Source organism: Amblyomma maculatum, chromosome 3 (genome assembly GCF_055883805.1).
Source record: "Amblyomma maculatum isolate TAMU_Amacu chromosome 3, ASM5588380v1, whole genome shotgun sequence".
NCBI classification, from domain to species: Eukaryota; Metazoa; Arthropoda; class Arachnida; order Ixodida; family Ixodidae; genus Amblyomma; species Amblyomma maculatum.
This window is the reverse complement of record NC_139346.1, coordinates 113542742-113566287: the sequence shown is the minus strand read 5'-3', so window position 1 is coordinate 113566287 and position 23546 is coordinate 113542742. Positions and strand designations below refer to the sequence as shown.

Here is a 23546-nt window from a genome sequence, read left to right as displayed (position 1 = left end):
AGGCAAGAACCTGGACCCAGTTTAAATGAGCGTCGGTAACGTACATGGCCAGCATGTCACTCAGAGCACTGTTGAAGCGTTCTGTCAGGCCATTCGTCTGAGGGTGGTAAGAAGTAGCGGTGCGATGAATGATGCGGCATTTTTTCAGTAGGGCCTCAAGAGCGTCCGCGATCACTGAGCAGCTCCTTCGGAGTCCTGTGGCGAAGAATCAAGTTGTGGAGAAGGAATAAAGCAACGTCTCTTGCTGAGGCAGAGAGTAACGGTGATGTTTCAGTGTCTACTGGTCTACTGCCACGATAATCCACCGGTTCCCAGCGGCAGTAGTAGGAAGAGGGCCATAGAGATCTATGCCAACGCGGTCAAACGGACGAGCAGGACAGGGTAACGGCTGCAACGAAACAGGGGATTTCTGAGGCGTTTTTCGGCGTTGACAAGATTCGCAAGCGCGCACGAAATGTCGTACAAAACGGTACATTCCACGCCAGTAAAATCGCAGACGTACGCGCGTGTAGGTTTTCAATACGCCACCGTGAGCACACTGTGGGTCTTCATGGTGTGCAGCACAAATATCGGCGCGGAGATGACGCAGGAGGACTAAAAGCCACTTCCGTCCATCAAGCAAATAATTGCGGCGATAGAGAAGACCTTCACGAATGGAGAAGTGGTGGGCTTGCCGGACGAGCGCTTTGGATGAGTGACCGGAAGTAGGACTTGAGAGAAAGTCCAAAAGTGCCCTGATCCAGGGGTCATTCCGCTGTTCGGTAGCCATGTCGATAGTGGCAGGAGTCGACAAATCGTAGGCGGCACAGACGTTGTCAGACGAAGTATCTCTAGGCAATGACGAGCGGGAAAGAGCATCCGTGTCCGTATGCTTCAGGCCTGATCGATAAATGATATGAATGTCAAACTCCTGAAGACGGAGAGCCCAGCGAGCAAGGCGATCACATGGGTCTTTCAGAGAGGCGAGCCAGCACAAAGCATGGTGATCGATCACAACATAAAACGGTCGGCCATACACATAGGGAAGAAATTTCCCGATGGCCCAAATAATGGCCAAACATTCCCTTTCTGTGAGTGAATAATTAGACTCTGCTTTCGTCAATGTTCGGCTGGCGTATGCCACAACATACTCGCTGAAACCAGGCTTACGTTGGGTAAGGACGGCACCAAGCCCAATACCGCTGGTGTCAGTGTGGATCTCTATAGGCGCAGTCGGATCAAAGTGGCGTAGAATGGGAGGCAAAACCAAAATGCGGCGCAAAGTGTTAAAGGCTTTGTCGCAGGCTGGAGTCCAGGAGGAAAGGTCGGAGCTGCCGGCAAGGAGCTGGGTCAGAGGAGTGATGATAGAGGCGAAGTTCAAGATGAAGCGTCGAAAGTAGGAGCAGAGGCCAATAAAGCTCCGGAGCTGCTTCAGGGAGGTTGGCTTCGGAAACTCTGCAACTGCGCTAAGTTTGGTGGAATCAGGAAGAATGCCGTCCTTAGAGGCTACGTGGCCTAGAATTGTAAGTTTTCGAGCGGCAAAGTGGCACTTCTTCAAATTCAACTGAAGCCCAGCGTCGGCGAGACACGTGAGGACACGCTTTAGGCGGAGAAGGTGAGAAGAAAAGTCGGTAGAAAAAACTACGATGTCATCCAGATAACAACGACAGGTCTGCCACTTGAGTCCACGAAGAACAGTGTCCATCAGGCGCGCGAAAATAGCTGGGACATTACAATGGTCAAAGGGCATAACGTTGAGCTCGTATAAACCGTCCGGTGTTATAAAGGCAGTTTTCGAGCGGTTATCATCAGCCATCGGTACCTGCCAGTAGCCAGAGCGCAAATTCAATGAGGAGAAATACTCTGCTCTCTGTAAACAGTCCAAGGCGTCGTCGATTCGCGGCAGAGGATAGACATCTTTGCACGTGATCTTGTTTAGTCCACGGTAATCGACGCAAAACCGGATGGAACCATCTTTCTTGGTAACCAAAACAACCGGAGAAGCCCATGGACTGTTAGATGTCTGTATGACGCCCCGGCGAAGCATGTCGTCTATGTTATCAGCAATGCCTTGGCGCTCAGAGGCTGACACGTGATAAGGACGCTGTCGTAAAGGTGCGTTTGTACCAGTGTCGATTGTGTGCGTAACGACAGACGTGCGACCCAGAGCAGTGTGAGGAAGGTCGAAGGTAGAATTGAAGTTCTGTAGAAGAGCAGCGCGCTGATGGCGTTGTGCGGGTGGAAGATCTGCATCAATAGCTTGTTGAATAACATCAGGTGGTGTCGAAGCGGTCGCTTTATCGCAAGAGCTGAGAACATTAACGTCTAATGAAGTAGGCGTGGCAGGAAGAGTATTTACAAGCGCGGGATCAAGTTCTTCAATACGACCGAGACACTTGCCGCGTAGCAGAACGGACGGGCACGAAAATGGATTTGAGATGTACATTGCACTAAGGCAATCCTCGAACTTGAGGACAGCAAACGGAAGCAGGAGGCAGGGATGGCGTGAAGCGGCGTCGGAAGGTGTGAAGAAGACAGTCGAACTAATAACGCTTTCACAGGAGAGTGGAACGAGGGCAGCAGAAAATGGAGGAATGTCTGTGTCATTGGCGACGGGTCTCCTTCGGATCTTCGAGGGGAACGGACACGCGTCTTTCGCTCCCCTTCGACTAGGCGCGTTTCCTCGTCAGTTGCCTCTCAGAGCTCGGCGAGAGCGGGTGCGTGCGGCGCTCGCTCCGGTGAGCTCGTGCGTTCCCTTTCTCGCCGCGCTCTCGTCAGCCTTGACCGTCCCTCACGTATTCGTGCGTCCTGCTCGCCCCCTTCGGGGGTTCAGTCCTCCTTGCTCCAGCCCGCTTGAGCATATTCTCTGGGCCATCGTTCCCATCTCGCTGGCTTCTGCCAACCTTCCTGCTGCCGTGGTGCCCCGGACCCGTGAATTCCCTCGCGCACCTCGTAGCTGCTGCGTGAGAGGTGCGATCCAGTGCTGCAATCGACTCCAGGATCACCGGACCCTCACAGTGCGCCCCTTCCGCCCTCGAGGCGTCGACCCAGTGCTGTGCCGGTGACCTGGATTTCCCCGCGGCACACCCCTCGTTGCCTCCACGTTTGCGGCGCGCCCCTGCGTTGGACCAGGTTCATGGCTACTGCGGCGGCCCACTGCAGCTCCTCCGTGGGCGCAGCCCTGTTGGCCACTGCCAGTCTCCCGCGGACTTCACGGTCCGCGGGCCCTGACGCACCCGCGTCCTCTGCCGCTCCTGCGGTCCCCCCGCTGCTTCGCCAGCATTCCCGTAGGCCTTGTGCACACGGCACTCGACGCGCCGCCTTGCCAGCGGCTTCTCCAGCGTCAACCGCCGCACCTTTGCCACGGCAGAGGTAAATCAGCGGTCCTCGCTGCTGCCGCCCGGATTCTCCAGCGACACAGTTTCCCGTGGGATCCCTGCTCGCGGGCCTCGTCGCGCTGTCTACGGACGGTCTCCACAGCGCCACCCGCCGCACTGCTGCCTTGGCAGCAGTCTATCGCGTTCCGCCCTGCTGCGGCGGGTGCCCCAATCGCTGTGGTGTCCTGCTGTAACTAGCAGTCCAAGCTGTGCCTCGCAGAGGCGCAGTACCAGGGTTCGCCTGGACCACCCGCAAGCGCTGCTGCACCAGAGGCTGCGCACCGGACCACCGACCTGCCGACGCTCATCGGGCTGTTTGCTTGGTGCGGGCCACGACGATAAGACGATCTCCCCCCCCCACCCCTCCCAACATCCCGCTTCCCCATCCCCCGGACACCAAGAGTGCTGCCGCGACATTAGGCCGGCATAACCCGTGTTCGGTGCCCCCCCCCCCCCCCCCCCCGTGAATATCCCAAAGTTCCCAACAACAACATTGGCGACGAGGAGTTTTGCAGGCCGGGTTGGGACGTCACACACGACGGTATCACAAAGAGGTAAAAAGAAAACTTCCGCGCGGGCGCAGTCAATAACGGCACGATGAGTGGAAAGGATATCGTAGCCCAGGATGATGTCGTGTGAGCAGCGAGACATTACAATAAACTCGATGGTGTATAAGACGTCTTCGATGAGAACACGGGCCGTGCACGCCGCTGAGGGATGAATTCGCTGTGCTGAGGCGGTGCTAAGCGAAAAGTCGGATAGCGCGGTGGTCACCTTACGAAGACGACGGCAAAGAGCTTCACTGATGGCGGATACGGCAGCGTCCGTGTTGACAAGAGCGAGTATTGCGACACCGTCGACAAACACTTGTATGACGTTAGTGGGAGAGCACCGAGGACTTGAAGAGTTCGAACCAAGCGCGGTTCTTGCCCCAGGAACTGCGACTGTTAGTTTCCCTCAACAGTGCCGGTAGAACGTCGAAGTGGGGACGGGGAACGACGACGAGGGAAAGGTGATCGGCGAGTGGTATACGTTTGATTGCCGCGAGATACCAAGTCGGAACCGGGCGGAGTTCTCGGCGAGGGTTGGTCCGTATCGTAGGAGTAGTTCCAGAGGTCAGCTCGAGAAGGTGGAAAGCGTTGGCGGCAAAGGCGTGCGACATGGCTCGGCAGCCCGCAAGACTAGCAAATTGGACAGTTGTCGGCGGTTCGTCAAGGGTTCGTAGGGCGTTGGCGTACCCTTGGAATAGGGACATGGAATGCAGACCCAGGCAAAGGCGAAGGAAGGTTGGAAGGAGCGGCCTTGTAGGAAAGAGATGCTGATGACATTAGCGGCCTGGCCGCAACTTGGACGTAAGTCAGTGGTGCCGTTACTTGTGCCGGCACGGGGCTAGGCGGCAGCACAGGGCTCGGTGGGAGAATGGAGCTGGGCGGAAGAACATCAGCGATGGGATCTTGGACGGCAAGCCGTATGGTAGGGGCCAAAGACGGAGCCATGTCAGGAACAAGGCGGCCAGTATCCTGTAACTGAGGGATCAGTGATAGCTGGCGGGCGACCTCTTCTCGAGCGAACGCTTTGATTTGTTGAAGCAAAGGGCTGTTCTCTGATGGAGTAGAACCGCCCAGCGCTAGTGCAGAGATGACGTCGTCTCTACTACTGGACCGCCGGGTAGAAGCGCGCTTTTTACGAAGCTCGTTATAGCTCTGGCAAAGTTTGGTCATGTCACTGACCGTGGCAGGACTTTTCACCCAGAGCATCTGGCACGCGTCCTGAGAGATGCCCTTTAGGATGTTTTCGATCTTATCCGCTTTGGACATTAGGGGGTCGACACGCTTGCAAAGGTCAGCAATGTCTTCTATATAGCTGGTGAATGACTCTTCAGCCTGCTGAGTGCGCTCGCGCAAGCGTTGTTCTGCTCGGAGCTTGCGAACTGCAGGGCGGCCGAACACTTCCGAAAAATTCTTAAATGCAGACCAAGATGGCAGGTCTGCCTCGTGGTTGCGAAACCAGAGGTTCGCCACGTCAGTCAGATAAAAGATTACATTACTTAGTTTGGTAGTGTCGTCCCATCTGTTGTAGCTACTGACACGCTCGTACGTCGACAACCAATCGTCGACGTCTTGATCGGCCGTGCCACTGAAGAGGCATGGGTCACGCTGCCGTAGAGCTCCAGTACAGAGGTCCGTGGTTGGGAGGGGTGGCGACGTCGAGGCGGTATCATCCGGCATGGTGGACGCAGATGGCAATGTGCGGCTTGTTAGTTCCAGGGTGGACGGGAACGTACCCAGCACCTCCACCAATTGTAGGGAGTGTGTTTATTCAGTCCACACAGAGGGATTCAGCTGCTCATGATGAATTCGCAGCGGAGCGTCAGGCGTACCGAATCACGAAGACAACGACCAACTTCTTCGTCCTCGAGAGCGCCAGCACGCGATGCATGTCAGTGGCAATAACAATGAAGATTACCACACTACACTATAAACTTAAAACACAAAGTTGGTTGATCAATGATACGGTTCCTTAAAATATTTAACATTATCTCATTACTCACTCAAACTGCTTGGAAAGGTAATTTGCTTGATTACAAAAATAAAGCAATCAAAATCAAGCGACAACATTGCTGATTCGCATGGACGAACATAAAAATAATTTACTTTAATCTTGCGCCGTTTTAAAGCCTGGCACGAACGGAAACAGCTTAGCAGTATAAATAGTCACATAAAGATATAGAAAATATAGACCTGCAAAGATAAATATATAAGTAAAGAATTCACACTGATTGGTCCCATGTGTGGTGCAGGACTGGGTGAATCCGGCAAGGTAACAAGATGAGTTTAGTGTATATTACACTTGTTGTTTTTATATTTTCCCTCTTGTTTTGGTATTCGGTGCTATTGATGGAAATGAAATATCAAGTGAATGCTGGAGCCCAGTTGCAAAAGTCATTCGTTGCTAAGCAAGAAACGTCGCTTACTTGCATCGAAAAGTCACATACTCTCATTGAAAAATATGTAGCACAATTCGGGTCTTTATTAAGTTTATTGGTTTTTCCTTGCTTGCACGTATAGGAAAATTCGGAGAGAAAAGTAATGGCTTCGAGCCTGACGAGACTTTCACTCTGCCTACAGTTCTGCAGCATTGCAACGTGCTGTGGCAAATTACCGTAATGCAAAATATGAAATGCGTTCGTAGATGCAATTAGTACAGTACAAATTCTCAATTCTATGCCATGCAGTCCGCCATGATTTGTACTCAAATATACACAGCTATGTAAACTTATGCATATTGCCATACACGGAACAAATAGAAATAAGCAAGCTCAGTTCCTCGCTGGACATCTCATACATAAGGAATATTATGTCACACCAAATCTACATAAAGAAGTCATGGGTGTGCTAGAACCACTACAAGAAAAATCCAAGGAACTTGGAGCGAATTTTTTTTCCCTGACAAGCTTCGTAATCATTTTTTTGTTTGTTGTTTGTTTGAAATCCACATCTATCGGTTTTTATTTAAAAGCAGTACAACTTCATATGCTAAATGCTATTTTCTGTAATTTGTGAATGCTCCTGCTTCTGTATTTGCCTGCAAAGGAGAGAGAGAGAGAATGTGGGTGTTTGAACAGGAGTAGACGATATGGATCATTTCTTTGAACATATTGTATAAACCTGTATCAGTAAATTTTATCTGCTCTAAGTACACGTATTTATTATACAATGGTCCTGCTAGTAAGTCCTTTAGGCGGCCGATGCACTGCTCAAACAACTACTCAAATAATTCAAATAAATACCGCTAGAAAAGGATTTCAGGTTACCTCTCCATACATTGTGGCAAAATGGAAAGCAGTAGCTGCTCCTAGCCCTCTTAGCGCGATAGTTGGTGTGTGAGCCTTCAGAACCCCAAAATTGCTCAGTCTTTAAAGATAGATTTTCAGTATGATTTCATAGATTCCTAGGACCCTTAATAATTTTCGCATATAGTTTTTCATAATATCCTGTCTTGGCACTTTGATTGTAGCCTTTCATGGACTTGTATTCTTTCAGATAGAAAGGAAAATATTTTCTCACGCATTTCATTGCAGCTCTTGATGATCGCATTATTCTGCTAGCAAAGGCTTAGTGCTTAGCGCGCGGCGCATGTTACAAAAAACGCGATAGAAATCGGAATTGAGAAACTTCTCCCACCACGAGCGACCGCCCTTTTGAAATGCTCGTGTGACGTCGCAAGTGAATAGAAGGCGAGGCGTCGTCTGCTATGCAGGCTAATATATCAATGACATGTCTGTTTTTCTTTCGTCGACGATTGACGTAGTGGGTACATTCAATTTTCCAGTCTCGGATTACTTGTTGGCAGGTCTCAGCTTCCGCTATGACAGGATGTAGAGTGATGGTCACATGATCTTGCAAGCTCCCTCCATCGTTTGCTCTTAGCCGCTGTTAGCAGACAATGCCAACCATAAGTGAACGGCTCAATTCTTTCGCAGTGACCCTAAGCATACGTTTATGTTTTGGTGTGCGTGTAGCATTAAGGATAGATAAGAAAAGCGTGAATCAGTCGGTGGTTTTCGCAAACGGAGCGTGGCACTCCTGAATGTGAAGCATTTTACAGCTCCTCAGTTCTTGCAGGGTTTTCTCGCTGTAACTGCTTAGGAAGTTCTTCCAAGTGCACAGCTCACTGCACTGGAAAGCAGACGAATGCGTTTTGCAAAACCATTTACTACAAGCCTTAGCTGCTCCAGCAGAAAGCGGTTTGCTTGCGATGCTTCACAAGTGAACTGGGCAGCACGAACAAACAATCCGGGCTCGTGACTCTGGACGCTTTCGTGTGTAGAGAAATTAAAGACAAGAAAGCGAAAACGGAAGATTCAAAAGTATTACAGATACAGAGAGAATGTGCAGAGAGAGAATTCCTTAGTGCAAGATGTCGTATGCAGAAACAAGAAAAGTACTCAGAATGAGCTCGGAATCTAACTTATAACGGCTGGCTGCCCGGGAGCTTTACTGGTAGGCGGGGCTTCTGGGCTGACCGAGGAAAATTGAACGCCGGACAGCTGTCAACAAGTAGTCCCGGACTGTCCGGGACTGATAGTCGAATGCACAAAGCTGTTGTCCCTCACGATAAAGAGTAGGGTATGTGTTTTTCGGACAGTCAGTGGGCTTCATGGTTAGGTTCCTCAGCTTATGGACACACCGAGCTGTCGCATTATAACAGTGACGATACCAGAATGACCAACGTTCGCCTATCGGCGCTGTGTGAGGTCTTCGGCTCCGGGACTTCAACGCAACTGATCAGCGGGTGGTCGCCCGATCTGTTTTGGTCAGATCGGAGGTCGAGCGAGAACTTAACACCCGATGAGCTAACGGCTTGAACAACTTAGCTTTTCTGTAGCTTTAAAGATGCCAGCAAATAAACGTTATATGGTCCCACTTCTCCTCAGCAATGACCTTGGCCAGAAATGTCAGTCGATGCTATCTAGTGAGTAGCCGGCAGTTGTCAGCGTCGCTTGTGGGTACCCGGCGCAGGCCGGGGACGTAGCATCATTGGCGCATCGTGTAGCACTATTGTATAGTTTGTAAACAAATAAATGTGAAACTGGCGTGAAAAGAAAATATTGTTGGTATTGCTAGCTATATTGTTTGTGCTAAGAGCCGCGTGGAATTCTCCTCTCCGTTATCAGAATTGTTTAATTGGCGCTTGCAGGCACGATAAATAAGAATTTTTTTGGTGATGACTTTATTTTATATGTAGTGTTTTAGTTTATTATTAGGTCTGTACTTATGCACAAAATCTATTCCTATTTCAGTCGTGAAAATGGGTGAGGGTATTGTAAAGAAACAATGAGTGCGCAGTGAAACGCAGTGAACGCGAATTCTTTCACTATTGGTACAGTCGCATCGTTCAACGACAGTAGAGGTTTAAGGCAGACTACCATTGTATTTCTATTCTTTTATATTTCACACTGTATCGGGGTTGAGCTAATTCTTTGTAGCAGCGGGATACGTGAAACCAAATTGAGCCACGGATCGAAAATTGATGCTTACCTTTTAACCCACTTTCTAAAACAACTGCGCGAAGATGGAGAGGTTTGGAAAGAAAGCTTTCGACTTAGACAACAAACGTTTTGGCCCTTTGTCCTCATATCGTTAAATACTAGCACGATACCTGGTGAAACTTCCCGAGTTACTTAGACGTCTACGGTATATGGTCATCCGGCACTTTACCGCCTCGGCAAAAAGCTTCCGGGGCGGCCACGCTCGGATCGTGTGGGAGTTCGTGTAACCAAGCACATCCCGAGGTTCGGTTCTTTGTTTTCCACCAGGAGAGTGTCGCTCCTATGAACGCTGCCACAATGAACCCGGAATTCATTTCGAGGCTGGTGTTCCTCTTCTGATAATCTTTTATTGGGAACATATATTGCTACGTGGTGACAAGCAACGAAGGCGGCACAACATGGCGACAGGATGAACGACGATTTAATGTCTGACCTAGCGCGTGGCTCCTCTCGCGTCACTGTCGATCTTCGCAACAATATTAAATGCACCGTGTCGCAAAAAAGCCAACTTCGGCGTTAAATGAGAGAATCAGCAGCATCGGTATGCGGCGTTCCCTGGAAAGATGAGTGATAGTCTGGTACTTGTGCTAAAGATGACACTCGTGCATATGACCTGTCATGCGTAAAGAACCGAAATAGAATGTCTTGTGCAAGCTCACGGCGCTCGTATGAGTTCGCTGTACTCTATGAAGGTTGTTTTCAACTCCGTGTACAGTTTTCAAACCTGTCTAATATTTTGCTGAGATCTGCCTACCACACCTAAACCTCACATATCATTCCTGTGGAAAAAACATTGATGTCGACACATAGTGAGATAAGCATGCCTGCCGCACATCTCATGTATAAATATTATGTCTACACTGAAACTCATACTACAAATTAAGTGGCCGGTTCCCAAAGTGGTGCATTGGTGCTCAACTGGATTTTACTTCAGTGGAAGATTAGTCCATTTATATTGGTGTGGAGCACTATAGGTTGCTTTATTGTTGTGTTGACGTTTTCGAAGAAAATTATGAACACGTGTGTAGATACAGAGTACTCTGGTTTGATTTTAGTACTTTTATTAAGATATAAATCTTCATCAGTTGTAAAAGTTTATTATAAAGTCAATCCGATTCCTGAGATGTTTTTGCCTTTGCAATGCCAAGATCGTCTATCACGCTGCCAGTTCCCCCTGGTCAACATAACGTCAGCTAAGGGGTAGCGGCAGAGTGCGAGGCAGAAGCTCATAATGCTGATCACTTTTCTCCAACCAAAAAGGAACAACAGATATGAAAAAAAGTATTCAAATATTGTACGTGTTATTGTTCTACTGATGTCATTTTAAGGTGTTTGTGAAAGAATTCTAATCACTAGTTTTACCGCCGGCCGCACCTTCCGGTCCGACAGCGGCGGTAGCGTCTACAGTTGCCTGTGTAGCACCCGCGGCGGTAGCCGCCGTAAGAGTACCTTCTACACCTTCCCCCCAAGCATCCTAATGATCGTCCGTTCCCGATTCTCCAGCCGGATAAGACGCTTCCGCCACCATAAGATCCGCCACGATTGCCGAGGCCGCCGATCAATAAACCAGCACCGAGACCACCACCTGCTCCAAGAGGCTCCCTCCAGCGACGTCTATATCTCCTCCTTCTAAAAAGAAGGCCATCACGGAGGTTTAGCAAGCCACGTGCAGCAAGGCTGCCGAGACTTCCTATTCCTGAACCAACCAATCCACCCAGCATACCAGCTCTAAAACTACGTCCGTAAAGATCAGATCGGCCCGAATACCCGTCTATATCGTAAAGACCACTTTCAATTCCATCAGAAAGTATACCTGCTCTTCTTAAACGGAGATTTCTGAGACGTCTCCGTAAGCGATAACGAAGTCCTCGTCGTCCTAAGAGGCCGATGCCACTGCCAAGGCCCATGGTACTACCGGCACCGAGGCCATTGCCGAGGCCAAAACGTCCCCCATAACCACCAATACCGCCGTTTAAATCGCTAAGTCCTCCTAGTCCGTATAGTTCTTTTTCGCTCAACCCAAAACCGCCACTGCCGTAATTGAGACCGGACAGACCTCCTCCCGAAAGGCCGCCTAGGCTGCCAAGGCCGCTTCCAATACCTCCCGATAGGCTATTTCCTCCTCCTAAACTAGAACGATGGCCGAAGCGCCTTCCAAAGCGGGAACTAAGACTTCTGCGTTCCATTAGGCCGAGACCACCACCGAGGCTACCACCTTCTTCATAATCAGCGAAACCCCCGTTTAGACCGCCATGCCCTCTTAGGCCACTCATACCTGAATGTAGTCCGCCTCCTCCGCTCGAGCCATATCTGCCGCCACTTAAACCATATCTCCCGCCGCTCCAACCATAACTCCCACCGCCCAAGCCATAACTTGTTCCTAATCCGCCATGCGTTCCGGAACCTAGTGATCCTGCCGACGAGGATGTGTATGAACTTCCCGTGCCTTCTCCCAGCGATCCCCAAGACCCTCGATAGCCCCAGCTACTACCATAGGAATACGGGCCATGCTCCCAGTAAAAGCCGGGAGAACTCCAACTGCTCCAAAATCTGCCTCCACCCCTGTTTCCACTGCTCTCGATTCCGCCACTGAAATCATCACCGGAACCGCTCCGCAAGCTTCCTCCTCCGAGTCCACTTCTAGCGCCGGAACCAACGCCAAGCCCCGAACCGCCTCTGGAACCCAATCCAACGTTGAGCCCCGAACCGCTTCCAACAGCAACACTGGCATTGTCTGTAAGAGAAGTTGGAAAGAAAAGAAAATGATGGAAATTGCGTACCACTTTGCTTGCAGCGACTAAGAACTCTACTTTGTACAATTCAATAAATAAATTTCTTCGAACATATAGTGCGCAAAAATTTATTGCAGTGATTGTACAATTGTGTGATGCATTGAATGACTTTTATATAAATGGAAATTGAAATCTTCCATTTTCTCGCACGCTGCTCCTTTTCAGCACCAATAGGTGGTGTTATTTGAAAGAGTGTACATCGAATTGTGAATAGGACTGAGACCATAGCGATGTTTCTGAAATGTATCCTTTAAACAAAGCGATCCAGCTGACTTCAAAATTTATTTACAGTTAGAGTCGCAGAGCTTACGGAGGGGGGGGGGGGGGGGGTTGAGGGGAGAGGGATGGGGGTATGTAGGTTATGAAAACACAAGGAAAAGTGGAATGCATAATATGAACGCCTGCCACCACTGAATTTAAGAATTCTTTCTCATTATATGCTAATCTTGAATGAATTTATATTTCATTATTACTGCAAATAACTCTTAATGTTGTCATGCTACCATTCCTAAGGCATGCCGCGGTGAATTTAAATATATGGTTATATTCTTGCTTTCGCATTAAAAACGGCGCGTTTTGAGAGGAAAATCTGCAGCTCGGGTTTAGGGATAGGGTCATGCGGTGGTTCAATAATTTCACCTCCTGATGAGCTGATATAAAATGACCTCTGGTACACAGAGCTTCTGTGTGTCGCATACCTCTGTACAAAGTGGCTGGAAAGTTGGTCGTAAACCTTATTTTGGTTAAAGTATTTCATGACTACGTAAGCTGGGGCTTGAAGGAAACAACGGGGATGGTACCCGTGCGGTTTCATTGCACCTTTTGCTTCAGTTGGTGTTTTCAGTGTATCCTTCAGAGTTGCCGACAAAGCTTTCTCTCCAGAGTATTAACCAGACTAAAGTTCAATCTGCAGCTTAGGAGAGGGCTGCAGTGAAAAGCAGTCTAGTGTTTATTTGCCCGGCTGACTGCTTTATGCGGCAAGATCAGAAGTCATCAAACGTGGCAGCGCCGCAGCAACGGGGACAAAGAAACACAAAAATATATAACGAGTATTGAAGTGTGAAGAAAACTTTCGGAAAAATCTATATATATTGTGGCTCAAGTCGGCTAAGCTTGGATATGCGTTGCAAAAGCTACCAAACGGATCGTTGACAATATCAGACCCGAACTTACGCGTCGCCGGTGCACTGGCTGCAAACTTTATGTCGCGATCGGCGATTGGCGTATTCCCAGCCTTCTTTGGAGCAGCTTCTCCTTTCTCTCCTCCTCCTTCCTCTCTATCTTTCCATCTTCTTCATCTTTCCTTTTTTTCTGCCTTCTCTGCGTCTTCGGAATCTTCTTGCTCCATTGGACCCGATTCTTCTTCTCCCTCTTATCTCTTCTCTTTTCTGGTTCGGAGCAACAAGTTGCCATGGGGACGGCGCATGCGCTGCAGTGACTAGCGACGCTCATATGAAAGGAGCTTCTGATAATCCTGACGTAGCCTTCGTTACAAAACAGGCCACATCTCATACATTCGAATTCGCCACATGTCTAGCTCTCACGTACAACTCTGCGTGTCCACAGAGCTCAAACACAACACCCATTATCAATGGAAGCCAGGGTGGATGGCGTGTCTTCAGGATCGGTCCAGTTTATTTCACGCTGTGGCTTTCCTCGGTGAATTAGTGTATATTGGTAGCAAATATATTTTTCGTAAGCTGATACCCCTTTTCGAATTTTGCTGTTTCAAAGGAGTGCCATGCGAGAAAAAAACAAGGAGAGAGCTTCATGTTTAATTCTAACGGCACAACCAGCCAGAACACAAACAGGGCACTACGCTCCGAAAGTGATCCCTCCGCCCAAATCTGTCTTTGGAAATAGCCTGCTTTCGCGGGAACATGCACCCAGGTTGACGTAGTCCAATCAGCGCGGAGAACTGTTTCTCGTGGCGCCATCCGCTCCAATAAGCTTCGCTGCCTTCGGACGTCCTCTCTTTCTTGCCACCATATCTTTCAAACTGTTGCCGAAATAAGGGTACCTAATGGCACGGATATTTGCGTTTCTAGAGAGCGTAATCAAATCTTGGACCGGAGCTACGACATGTCCTTGCAGCGGCATAGGCGTCCTTTATAAAGCTTCCGCTGCCGAGCGCAGCGCGGCGGCTTCCTAAGTGGAATGAAGGAAAGATTGTTTTCTTGCAAACACTTTTATCGGGTCGGTTGTAACGCCGAACCATTATGAGTCTCGAATGCAAAAGAAAACTCTAGTAGTTCCCTTATGCCTCCTTAGGTCCGGTAATACGAAATCACCCAGGGACGTCAGTGGTGTTGCCTTATCTAGATTCTGGACGGCATTGTTGGCTATAACTTGCATTTGGGCTATGATTAATCTAGCAAGTCAATATGTATTGTCATTACGGCATTTAGCCAATACATTATGACTGGATTTGCTAATGGCTTGTTATACGGTTCTGGATTGGATTCTTGACTGTGACTTGAATTATCGGCACGGACTTGCATTGGGGATATGACTAATTTTGGAAGTCTCTATGCACAGCCTTTAAGGCATTATGAAAAATTAATCATGATTGGAATCGGTATTGGGTTGTTATGTAGCCTCTGAGTTGACGTTTTGGCTATTGCTTAGATCCGGGCTAAAATGTTTGTGGCTAGTCATTATCCAACGTTAATAAGGATATATATTCAAGTAATTATGACTGAATTCGGTGTTTTTTGGCGTGCTATCTGAATTGTGCTGAATTGGGCTTTGGATCTGGCGTTTGGTCACTCATGCTGCGCGCAGTACATTTATGCACACGCCACTTATAAGCAAAAAAGGCATTTGCCCTAAAATATGCTTCGAATATATACATTGTCATGGCTGGTTGCAGCATGTCATCTCATCACTGCCGACGGAGTGTCCAAGAACAGCGTTCAGAATCATTAGTATAGCTTACATGAAATGCCTTGTAAGGTTGACATGAAAGAAAAGGTTACGACATATATATAAGCATAATCGCGCGCAACAGCAAATATACGACATGGCGATGGTCAGGCGATACGTTTCTCGGCTGCTACTCATCTTGCAAGGTGCGATATTGAAGCTGCCCTCCGCACTTTTATTTTTACGCTGCTTTGATAATGTGTGCGTTACTCTTTCGTACGCTGACGCTGCGTTTTGCGACCTAATGCCATGCGAGAAATGCCAATGTCTATACAGCGGCGCTGCAACGGCTACCCCTTGCGATCGGCCTGATAGCGGTGCATGCTGGTGGCGTCCGCTCCTTCCTGCTTGGCGCGGATTTCAAGGCAGCCCGGAGCCTGAGAATTTCGCAGTGATAGTTCACTCCTTGGAGGTCGGAAAGTAGAAAACGTTCGTTCTCTGTTGCACAGCACTGCTCCAGTACATGCTCAACCATAAATTTTCCGTATTGTGTAAAGTGAGCTGCTGTGGTTTTCTAATCCTTTCAGATTCCTGCCTTATCCCACTTCGGGGCTGACACGAAATCGGCGCACATTTTTATTAAACCGGCGCGGCGCGAAGCCCGCGCACCGCCACATCGAAGGTTTGACGACTTTCGAGAAATGCTTCCTTCCCTGCGCATGGAGAGTGCGTAGCCTTATACTAATCAAAGTCACCCTCGTTCTGATCACTCGACGATGACGGTGACTCAACCAGCCGAAATGTGCTCGTCTTATCTGCAACTTAAGTTGAGGACAACGCAGGGGGCTATGGATTGAAAAAGGATATCGGTAACATTAAGAGATAGGAAGCGTGAAGAGTGGGTCAGAGAAATAACTCAAGTTACTGACATTCTAGTGAAAATCAAGACGAAGAAATGGGCAAGGGCAGGACATGTAGTGCGAAGAGAGGATAACCGATGGCCGCTTAGGGTAACAAACTGGATTCCAAGGGAAGGAAAGCGTAGCAGGGTACGGCAGAAAGTTAGGTGGGCGGATGAGGTTAAGAAGTTCGCAGGGCTCAAGTGGATGCAGCTAGCACAGAACCGGGTTAAGTGCAGAAATATGAGAGAGGCCTTCGCCCTGCAGTGAGTATAGTCAGGCTGGTGATGATGAGGATGATATCCGTAACATTCGGCGGCACCTAACCAATGACGACACGAGGCTCAGCGTGAGGAAAGGGAACGCATCAACAAGTGAAGCTAAGTGTGTGCGTGCTAGCCTTGGCGTGCCTTAACAGACAGACGCGGCACGCCCAATTTATGGAGGTCGCTTAGCTTGTGTGAGTCAGTGTGTGAGCTATTAATGCGGCGTGCTAGCGAGTGCTACGGCACGGCTCCCTGGGTTCAACTGCTGCTGGCAAGCCCACAAACTTGCGAGGGAGCGGCGCTCGTCATACATGGCGGCCACATCGTGACTTTTGAGGCGGCGTTCTGCAACAGTGCCCGATGAACGATTTGGTGTTTGTTTATTTGAGCCTCTTGTGTATTGTTCGGTTCTATATTATTGAACGCCTCTTTAGTTGCATGCTTAGCGCACCGTTTTTGAACCTCTCATCTGTGTAATTTTAGTGTTCGTGTGTATTCATCTGTATCATTTCTTGGTGTGTATTAAGTTTGTTTTGTTTGTTACTTCTGACTCCAACCCTTACTTTGCCTTGAACCCCCTTCTGTCACTAGAAGGTAGTTGAATTCCGGCTGAGTTTGCCGTGCCATGCAAGTCGAGGGCATCTCCTTTGCGACCGGAAAAGCTACCCCCACTCACTCTAAGGGTGTCTAGGAGTGTGTGCACCGTTAAGGGCGCACCTTTAATAATTCTCTAAATAGTAACGGGTGACAGATGTCAAAATTGTACCTTAGGCACTTAAACTCTTTAAATATACACGCTGCTAACATATGCATAGTATTGTGCCCACTGTATGAAGTGAGTCCAATGGCTTGGGGTCCTTTTTGCAGAGTTGCAGGAAACTCGAATGCAGGAATCTCCGGTAGAAAACAGCGTATGACGCTGAATTAGCTAACAGGAGAGCAGATGGTTACTTCATAAGAGTGTGATGAAGACTTGATGAGCCGCACAAAACATAGAACCTGCATATTCTCTTCCCCAAACAGGAAGGCATTATTAGCATTTTCGACTTAATAATAGGCAGAGCTGAAAACGCTCCCAATGTCAGTGACCTCAACTGCGCAAATAAAAGCAAAAGTAAAAAATATAATTCTCCCCTGAGCATAAAGCGCACTCTTTAAAACCTTTTTTTATGAATTGCTAGTATGCGGACACCATACATGCGAAACAGCCGGAGACAAGCAGATATCTTTTCGCTTTCCACCCATCGAATACACCAGACTACGAATATAGAGCTGCATCCCCCGGCGCAATAATAAACGCATCCCATATCAAACGCGACCTATTATTTTCGTCCGATATTTTTGTCACTGCAGAATATGTTGTGTTCATACAAGTCATATACTTTCAGCTGCCATTGAAAGTGCTACGTTAAACAAGAAATTGAATGTCACTGTCAAAGTAATAACAAGCAATTTCTGTATATTCAAGGTGGCTTGCGTGGCAACTGCAGATGCATGTCTAGGAAAGAATTTGCGAATTAACACTTTTCTTAACCACACAAATCGAACCGCTCAAATACCTGTCACCTTCATGCTTTTGGAGGAGCAAATACTGGATCTTGCGTCATCTTAGGAATGCTTATGAAATTGCGCATAGCTGTTTTGCAATGTTAATAAACACATATTCTTCCAACGTTGTACTGCCACCACTCAAAATAAGCACAAGGCTTCAAATTGTTGTTTTTTGGCTCCTAGTATATAGAAATCATGAAATGGGGTGTACTTCTGAAAAGCCAGCACTGAGCCCTTTGAAAAGTATGTTTACAAACGGAAATGGCAGGTATATACTTAAACCAACAAATATTTCTCATGAAGGTTCCCCGTGAGAGAAGAATATTAACAATTTCCGTTCGGATGGTTGGTAGACGTAAGCATGAACATGGTGTCGAAGAATAAATCTTTCCTTATGTGCATTCTTGACTCTTGCCTATAGTCGCAGAAAATGATAACGACATTTAACGCTCTATAATAACAAATCAATAGACAGCCTAGACTTTGGTAAATGGCAACAAGTACCATCCGTTGCGAAAGGTAAAGTGCATATACTCCTTCATTGTCTAAGCACTTGCTTCCATATTTTTCGTTGACTTAGTGTTCGCCACCCCTCTTCCAGCTTGCATGGACGAATTCGACTTAGGAGGAAATGCCATGACTATATGACGTCAGGTGATTGTGATCAACAGCAAAAGACACTTACTGTTTGCCAGGCAAGGCTTCAATCCATTAGGGACTGAAATGAAAGAAAACCGAACAAAAATACTTAACATAATGGGTACATAAGTATTTGTGACCCTACTTTAAAGACCAAATGCTAACCGCCGCGTGGAAGAGTGTAAGGAATGTTTTACTAAACGGCACTAACGAGAGATAGCATTTCGTTTAACCATCCACACGACCCCGAGATATGAGCGGTTCTAGCGTTCGCCTGCCATGCGGAAGAGGCGAGGTTCGATTCGCTGTTCTGTTGGGCAGCCAAGTAGAAATGTAATAGGCAAAAGCTTTTACCTGGCCTGGTGCTCGGTTTTGTTAGAATAAATGCTTGCGAAATTCCTCGCTCTCCTAAACTTGTGTAAAAAACAAAGACCAGGGCGGGTTATACTTAAGAGGGAGATTTTGACCCCTGAGGATATATATTATCTTTAGTTAGATTCTGAAGTGTAGTGACACTAAATATTCGCCTTAAAGCTTTTAGTAAGTAAAAATACTGGGAACTTAAAATGGGAATGAGGACTCCGACGATCTCTGGCGCTGCATGGTTATACACAAAAACAATACACACACAAGAGAGAGAGAGAGAGGTCGTCAGAGTCGTATAGCCAACTAGCCCGCTCGCAAGTACTATTGGGGAATGAGGAATACCTGTACCATCTTTAATGTCCAGATGTTATTCCACTTTATGGAAGAGAACAAGAAATTTTTACCGAGTAATGAGATATGCGCAGTTAATCAGGACACAAACGTACTTACGAAAGAGGCATAATGCCAGGGCGGTCACGCTGAGCGGTTTCATCCTGATGGTATTTCTGCGCCAGGCTTCACCACCTGATGCTTTTTCTCATAGAGCCTTTATATAAACAACATTTGCAGACATCCTTGAGTGCAGACTATGCTGAGTCGTCCCATAAAAATATTTATTCAGCATTGTTTCTTTTCCCGAACATTGTTATTGCAGCATCTGGGGAACAGTGTGATAAAGGGGGCGATTCTGAAGGAACGCAAGCACGAAGAGATGCACAAGCTGCATAAGGAGATAACCAAGAACAATGGAGGGAGAAGACAGAGCAAAGCTACGAGACATGCACGTGCTCAGTGTATATATATATGCCTGCTCAAGGCTGCTGTTTCTCCTCACGAAGTTTTCTTGACAAAGGAACAATAGCAGCGCCATAGAAGTCCGTCATAGATATTTTGAACAGGGCGCTTAGGAAAATGTAGCCTCGTGCTTAAGTGACGCAATACTAATGGCACTTTACTGACGGAATTATTAGCTCTTTGTAGGAATGATGAAGGGAGAATCGGTAGTGGCTACACACCTGCTGCTCGACTCTACCTGTGTTAGCACATACCAAGAATATAAATCGGACTACCAGATCCACTTACTATAGAAATAAGTGAAAGCCGCGATTTCATGTCGACAAGAGAAATCATGTATTTTGCAAAACAAGCGCTTTCGTTCAGAAATATAAACAAACTATTCACACAACGAAGAAACTGAAGCAGTGACAAAGTAAGTAAGATTACCCATGACATAGCCGGAGCAATTAAGATACTGGTGAAAGGCATTCAAATAAGTATAAAACGGAAAATTATACAATTTTGCCAGAACTTAGGCAGCATAAAAGGGCATGTAGAAACACATTCTAACAGCGACCAGTAGCAAAGTACTTCTGCTGCACTGCACCCGTCGCTATAAACCACTACAATTCATTCTCGACACCTTTTACCATATAAACAATGTGGTCATGCTGCTTTAAGGGTAAAAAAGGCGAAATATTAACGCCGGCAGTAGTTTCCTTTAGAAAGGCTTCATAGCCAAAGCGGCCGCTCAAATGTAGAAACAGCCGAGACAAGAAATCATGCAACATGGGCCGAAATGTGCTATTTCAAGTTTTGTTCTTAAGCGCATTAGTCGGACGTTTTTTTCAGGTTCACTGGCTTTACACTTAGCGCAATAGATAACAAATTCGAGTGCTGGAGAAACAAATTAATGGGAATATGCAGGAGCTGGTACAAATTCTGCTCTCCGAAGTCTGCAGTAGCTTCTTGTTTGTAACTGTTATCATCGCATCTGTGCATCGGTAGGCCAAGCTCAGATGATTCAGCTTATAAATCGCCATGCTTTCTGAAGCCGCGATCTGTTTCTAAGGTACACTGTCAGAGCTTACAGTCCGCTGCCTGGACACACTATCAAACGTTTTCGCTGGAGCAACAGCCATATATCGATGAGGCGCTCGCTGCTTTCGGTGCTTACCTGGGAAATTACGTCCACTAGACTAATTTTTCTAATATTCTTGCACCTAACATTTACTAAAATGTCACTATTCCCTCGGCCGCAAGTGCGCTGTGAGCTGAAAAGACTTGCCACAACAAAATGAAAATCTCCCTTTAGGCTGCCAGCATTGGCTTTTGATTTCAAATGTCTATAATGTAAAGTTCCCCACATTAGCGACATTGGTCCGCATTGTCTCGTGCGCTTCAGAACATATATGTGCATTGATTATACGTTTGATGAAAAAGAAAAGGAATGCTCTTAAAATACTTACGTGCTAGTAATGCGCTTAAGATTTGAATGGCTAACGGTAAGTACCGGTTATACGTAAATGAGCGTATTGCACTCAATATGTCTAACCACGCCTGAAGGGAAAGGGAATCGAAGGAATGATATAGGCAGATTGCCAGCACAAGGACCCCAATCAACATGAACACATGAACAGGCTGCATAAAAATTGTTGGTGGGCAAAAAATCAAAACACTGCCCCAATTACTCAATAGCGGCCGTTTAAACCTGACTAGATTTTGAGTTAATGTAATGTTTGCGCATGTCACCTCGCGAGTTACGAGGTTGCAACTGTTTAAATCTCAGCTGTTATGTAGATACTACTAAGAATCAGGCTGTAGATTACCCCAAATACAGGATGCCCCAGCTGAGATGCCTCAAGAGTTTTTTTTTTTAATTCTACTTGCTACTACCAACTGAAATAAAGTGAGTGTTGTTAGGAATCATAAAAAGTATCCACTGGAATTTTATTCCTTCCGCTTAGTTTAATAATTAGTCGACATTTAAAATATTGCTTTGACGCAAAGCTGCGAAAAGTAAATTTGCCGTGAGTAAAAAAATAGTCCAAATCATATGTTTCCGACCTAGTGTAGTCGCTTTTATGCGACAAAAGGAATGCCCGTCAAAATTTAAACTTTACGCATCAGGAGAAGCCGGGCAACGTAATGAGCCACGAATGGAACGCCCACATACGGACTAAATAAAGAGGTGCTTGATTTGGGCATTCTGCAATGTTCACAACAGCATTTTTCGTTGCTGCGGGATAAAAAGAAAGCGCCAGAGGCATTAATCGGTGTGCAAAAAAAAATGCCCACGATTACGTTACTTCCTAAAGCAAAATTTGAGCGCAGCTTACCAGCTGTTTCACCTTTTCGATAAATTGAGGCAAAAATTTCGAGCAAGACACGTATGTACAATTAGAGAAAACGTTTTTTAATTTTTCACACGTATTCGATTAAGAAAAACTCCACTAACAGTTCTTGGCTGTCATGAAAGAAGCTTTGTGGTCGGGGAAAAAAAAGAGCAATTGAGTTATCGGAAAGTTGCGGGAAGCAGCGCGTGGGCCCATAGGAGCGTTGCGTGATGAACAGACCTGATGCCGCTGACGCTGCTAGCGAGTGAAGGGAGTGAAGCGAATAAGAACGGGATCCGCTGACAGCGTGATCCACTGACCGTGATCCGCTGACAGCGAGCCGGCATTTCGGCAATCGGAGAGCACCCTCGTTGCCACGCAGGAAGAGGCGGACACCCTCCTTCTCTTTCTGCATGGCGGTGACGGTGTTCTACGCTGCCACGCTGTCTTGACTAGCTAGCGGTGTCATCATTTAGTCGCTGCTAGCGCTGCCTCCGGCAACCCCCTTCCCTTAATTTCCTCGTGTTCTCCGGTTGCTGCACGCGCTCCTGCCCCCATTGTTCGCCGCAGAGTGTACCCCCTGCCCTATTCCTGCGAGGCACCGGGTGCCGAAGCTCCGCTTCGAACTGGGGGGATGAAAGGGGGGGCGGAGCTCGTTACGAGGCCGACGCGCTCGACGACGACGACGACGACAACGCGAAACCCAGGAACGGGCGCCAAAGAGCTGCGCTCTAAAACAAAAACGTGGAGTAATCAGTCCTTGGCGCCTATCTTGCGACCAGCAGAGAAGAAAAGTCCTGTAATATGCACAGCAGAAGAATCAAATTCGGAAGTGTTTTATAGAGCCGCGGATGAGAGCGATGTAATTGTGGTACACACAAGCGTATGGAGCTCACTGTACCGTGACAATTTTTAATTTCATAGGCTTTAACGTTTGCAAATAGAAAGGGTGTGCTAGAGCTGTACCGTCGAAAACACGTGGATGGGATAATTTGTATGTAGATATTTGCGAATAACCTGAGCCGAGGTCCAAGGTCTGTAATTATTCAGACAGTCAAGGGCATCATCAATTTGCGCATCGGGTAGACGTCTTTGCTGGGAATTTTGTTGAGCGCACGTTAGTTATCACAAAATCGTACCGATCCGTCAAATCTTAGCTAATACTACACTGCGGAGGACCGTGGCCTTGTTGATTGGCGAATAACTGCGACAGCGCATGTCATTTACATTTTCATGAATTAATTTTCATTTGAAAAGTGAAATCGGATAAGGCCATCGGCATACATTTGATGTACCTTCGATAAAGGTGCGGTGATCTGCAACATAAGTCCGTCCCAAGGATGGGGAAGTAGCATACAAATCTCTTGGTGGTTTCAAAGCAATGTCAGCAATTAATTTTGTCTGTATGCGGACCTTGAGAGTGTTCACCAGCGCCACTCTCAACCGTAGCGGTGGACATGGAACGTCCTGTGTTAACGCCAGTGTCACGTAGAACGTGATCAAGAGCGAGGGCGAAAGCTGTGCTGGAACCCTCTTACGCTACCTATGGCTTCAAGACTGCCAGAATCGAGACCCCCGTAACCTACAAGCAGATATATGAAGGCGAAATGAGGGTGCTCGTTATAATACATGGAGGAAAGAAGCCAA

The 23546-nt window shown here is 47.4% G+C and overlaps 1 protein-coding gene across 1 annotated transcript; it reads right to left on the bottom strand.

The window, feature by feature from the left end:
* Window positions 1-10077: 10077 nt before the first annotated feature.
* On the bottom strand, window positions 10078-19533 carry LOC146195732 (uncharacterized). The gene is made up of 3 exons (XM_084597890.1): window positions 19237-19533; window positions 18467-18499; window positions 10078-12142 (listed from the first exon to the last, which is right to left on the bottom strand). The coding sequence occupies exons 1-3, from the start codon at window positions 19277-19279 to the stop codon at window positions 10767-10769; spliced, it is 1452 nt and encodes a 483-aa protein (XP_084454016.1). The 5' UTR covers window positions 19280-19533; the 3' UTR covers window positions 10078-10766.
* Window positions 19534-23546: the final 4013 nt, after the last annotated feature.

Excerpts from the sequence above, each read along its gene's own strand:
- LOC146195732 (XM_084597890.1), bottom strand. The coding sequence starts at position 19,279 with ATGAAACCGCTCAGCGTGACCGCCCTGGCATTATGCCTCTTTC. Across the intron at positions 18,500-19,236 it reads CCTGGCATTATGCCTCTTTC|TCCCTAATGGATTGAAGCCT; the intron begins GTAAGTACGTTT and ends CTTTCATTTCAG. Across the intron at positions 12,143-18,466 it reads GAAGCCTTGCCTGGCAAACA|ACAATGCCAGTGTTGCTGTT; the intron begins GTAAGTGTCTTT and ends CTTCTCTTACAG.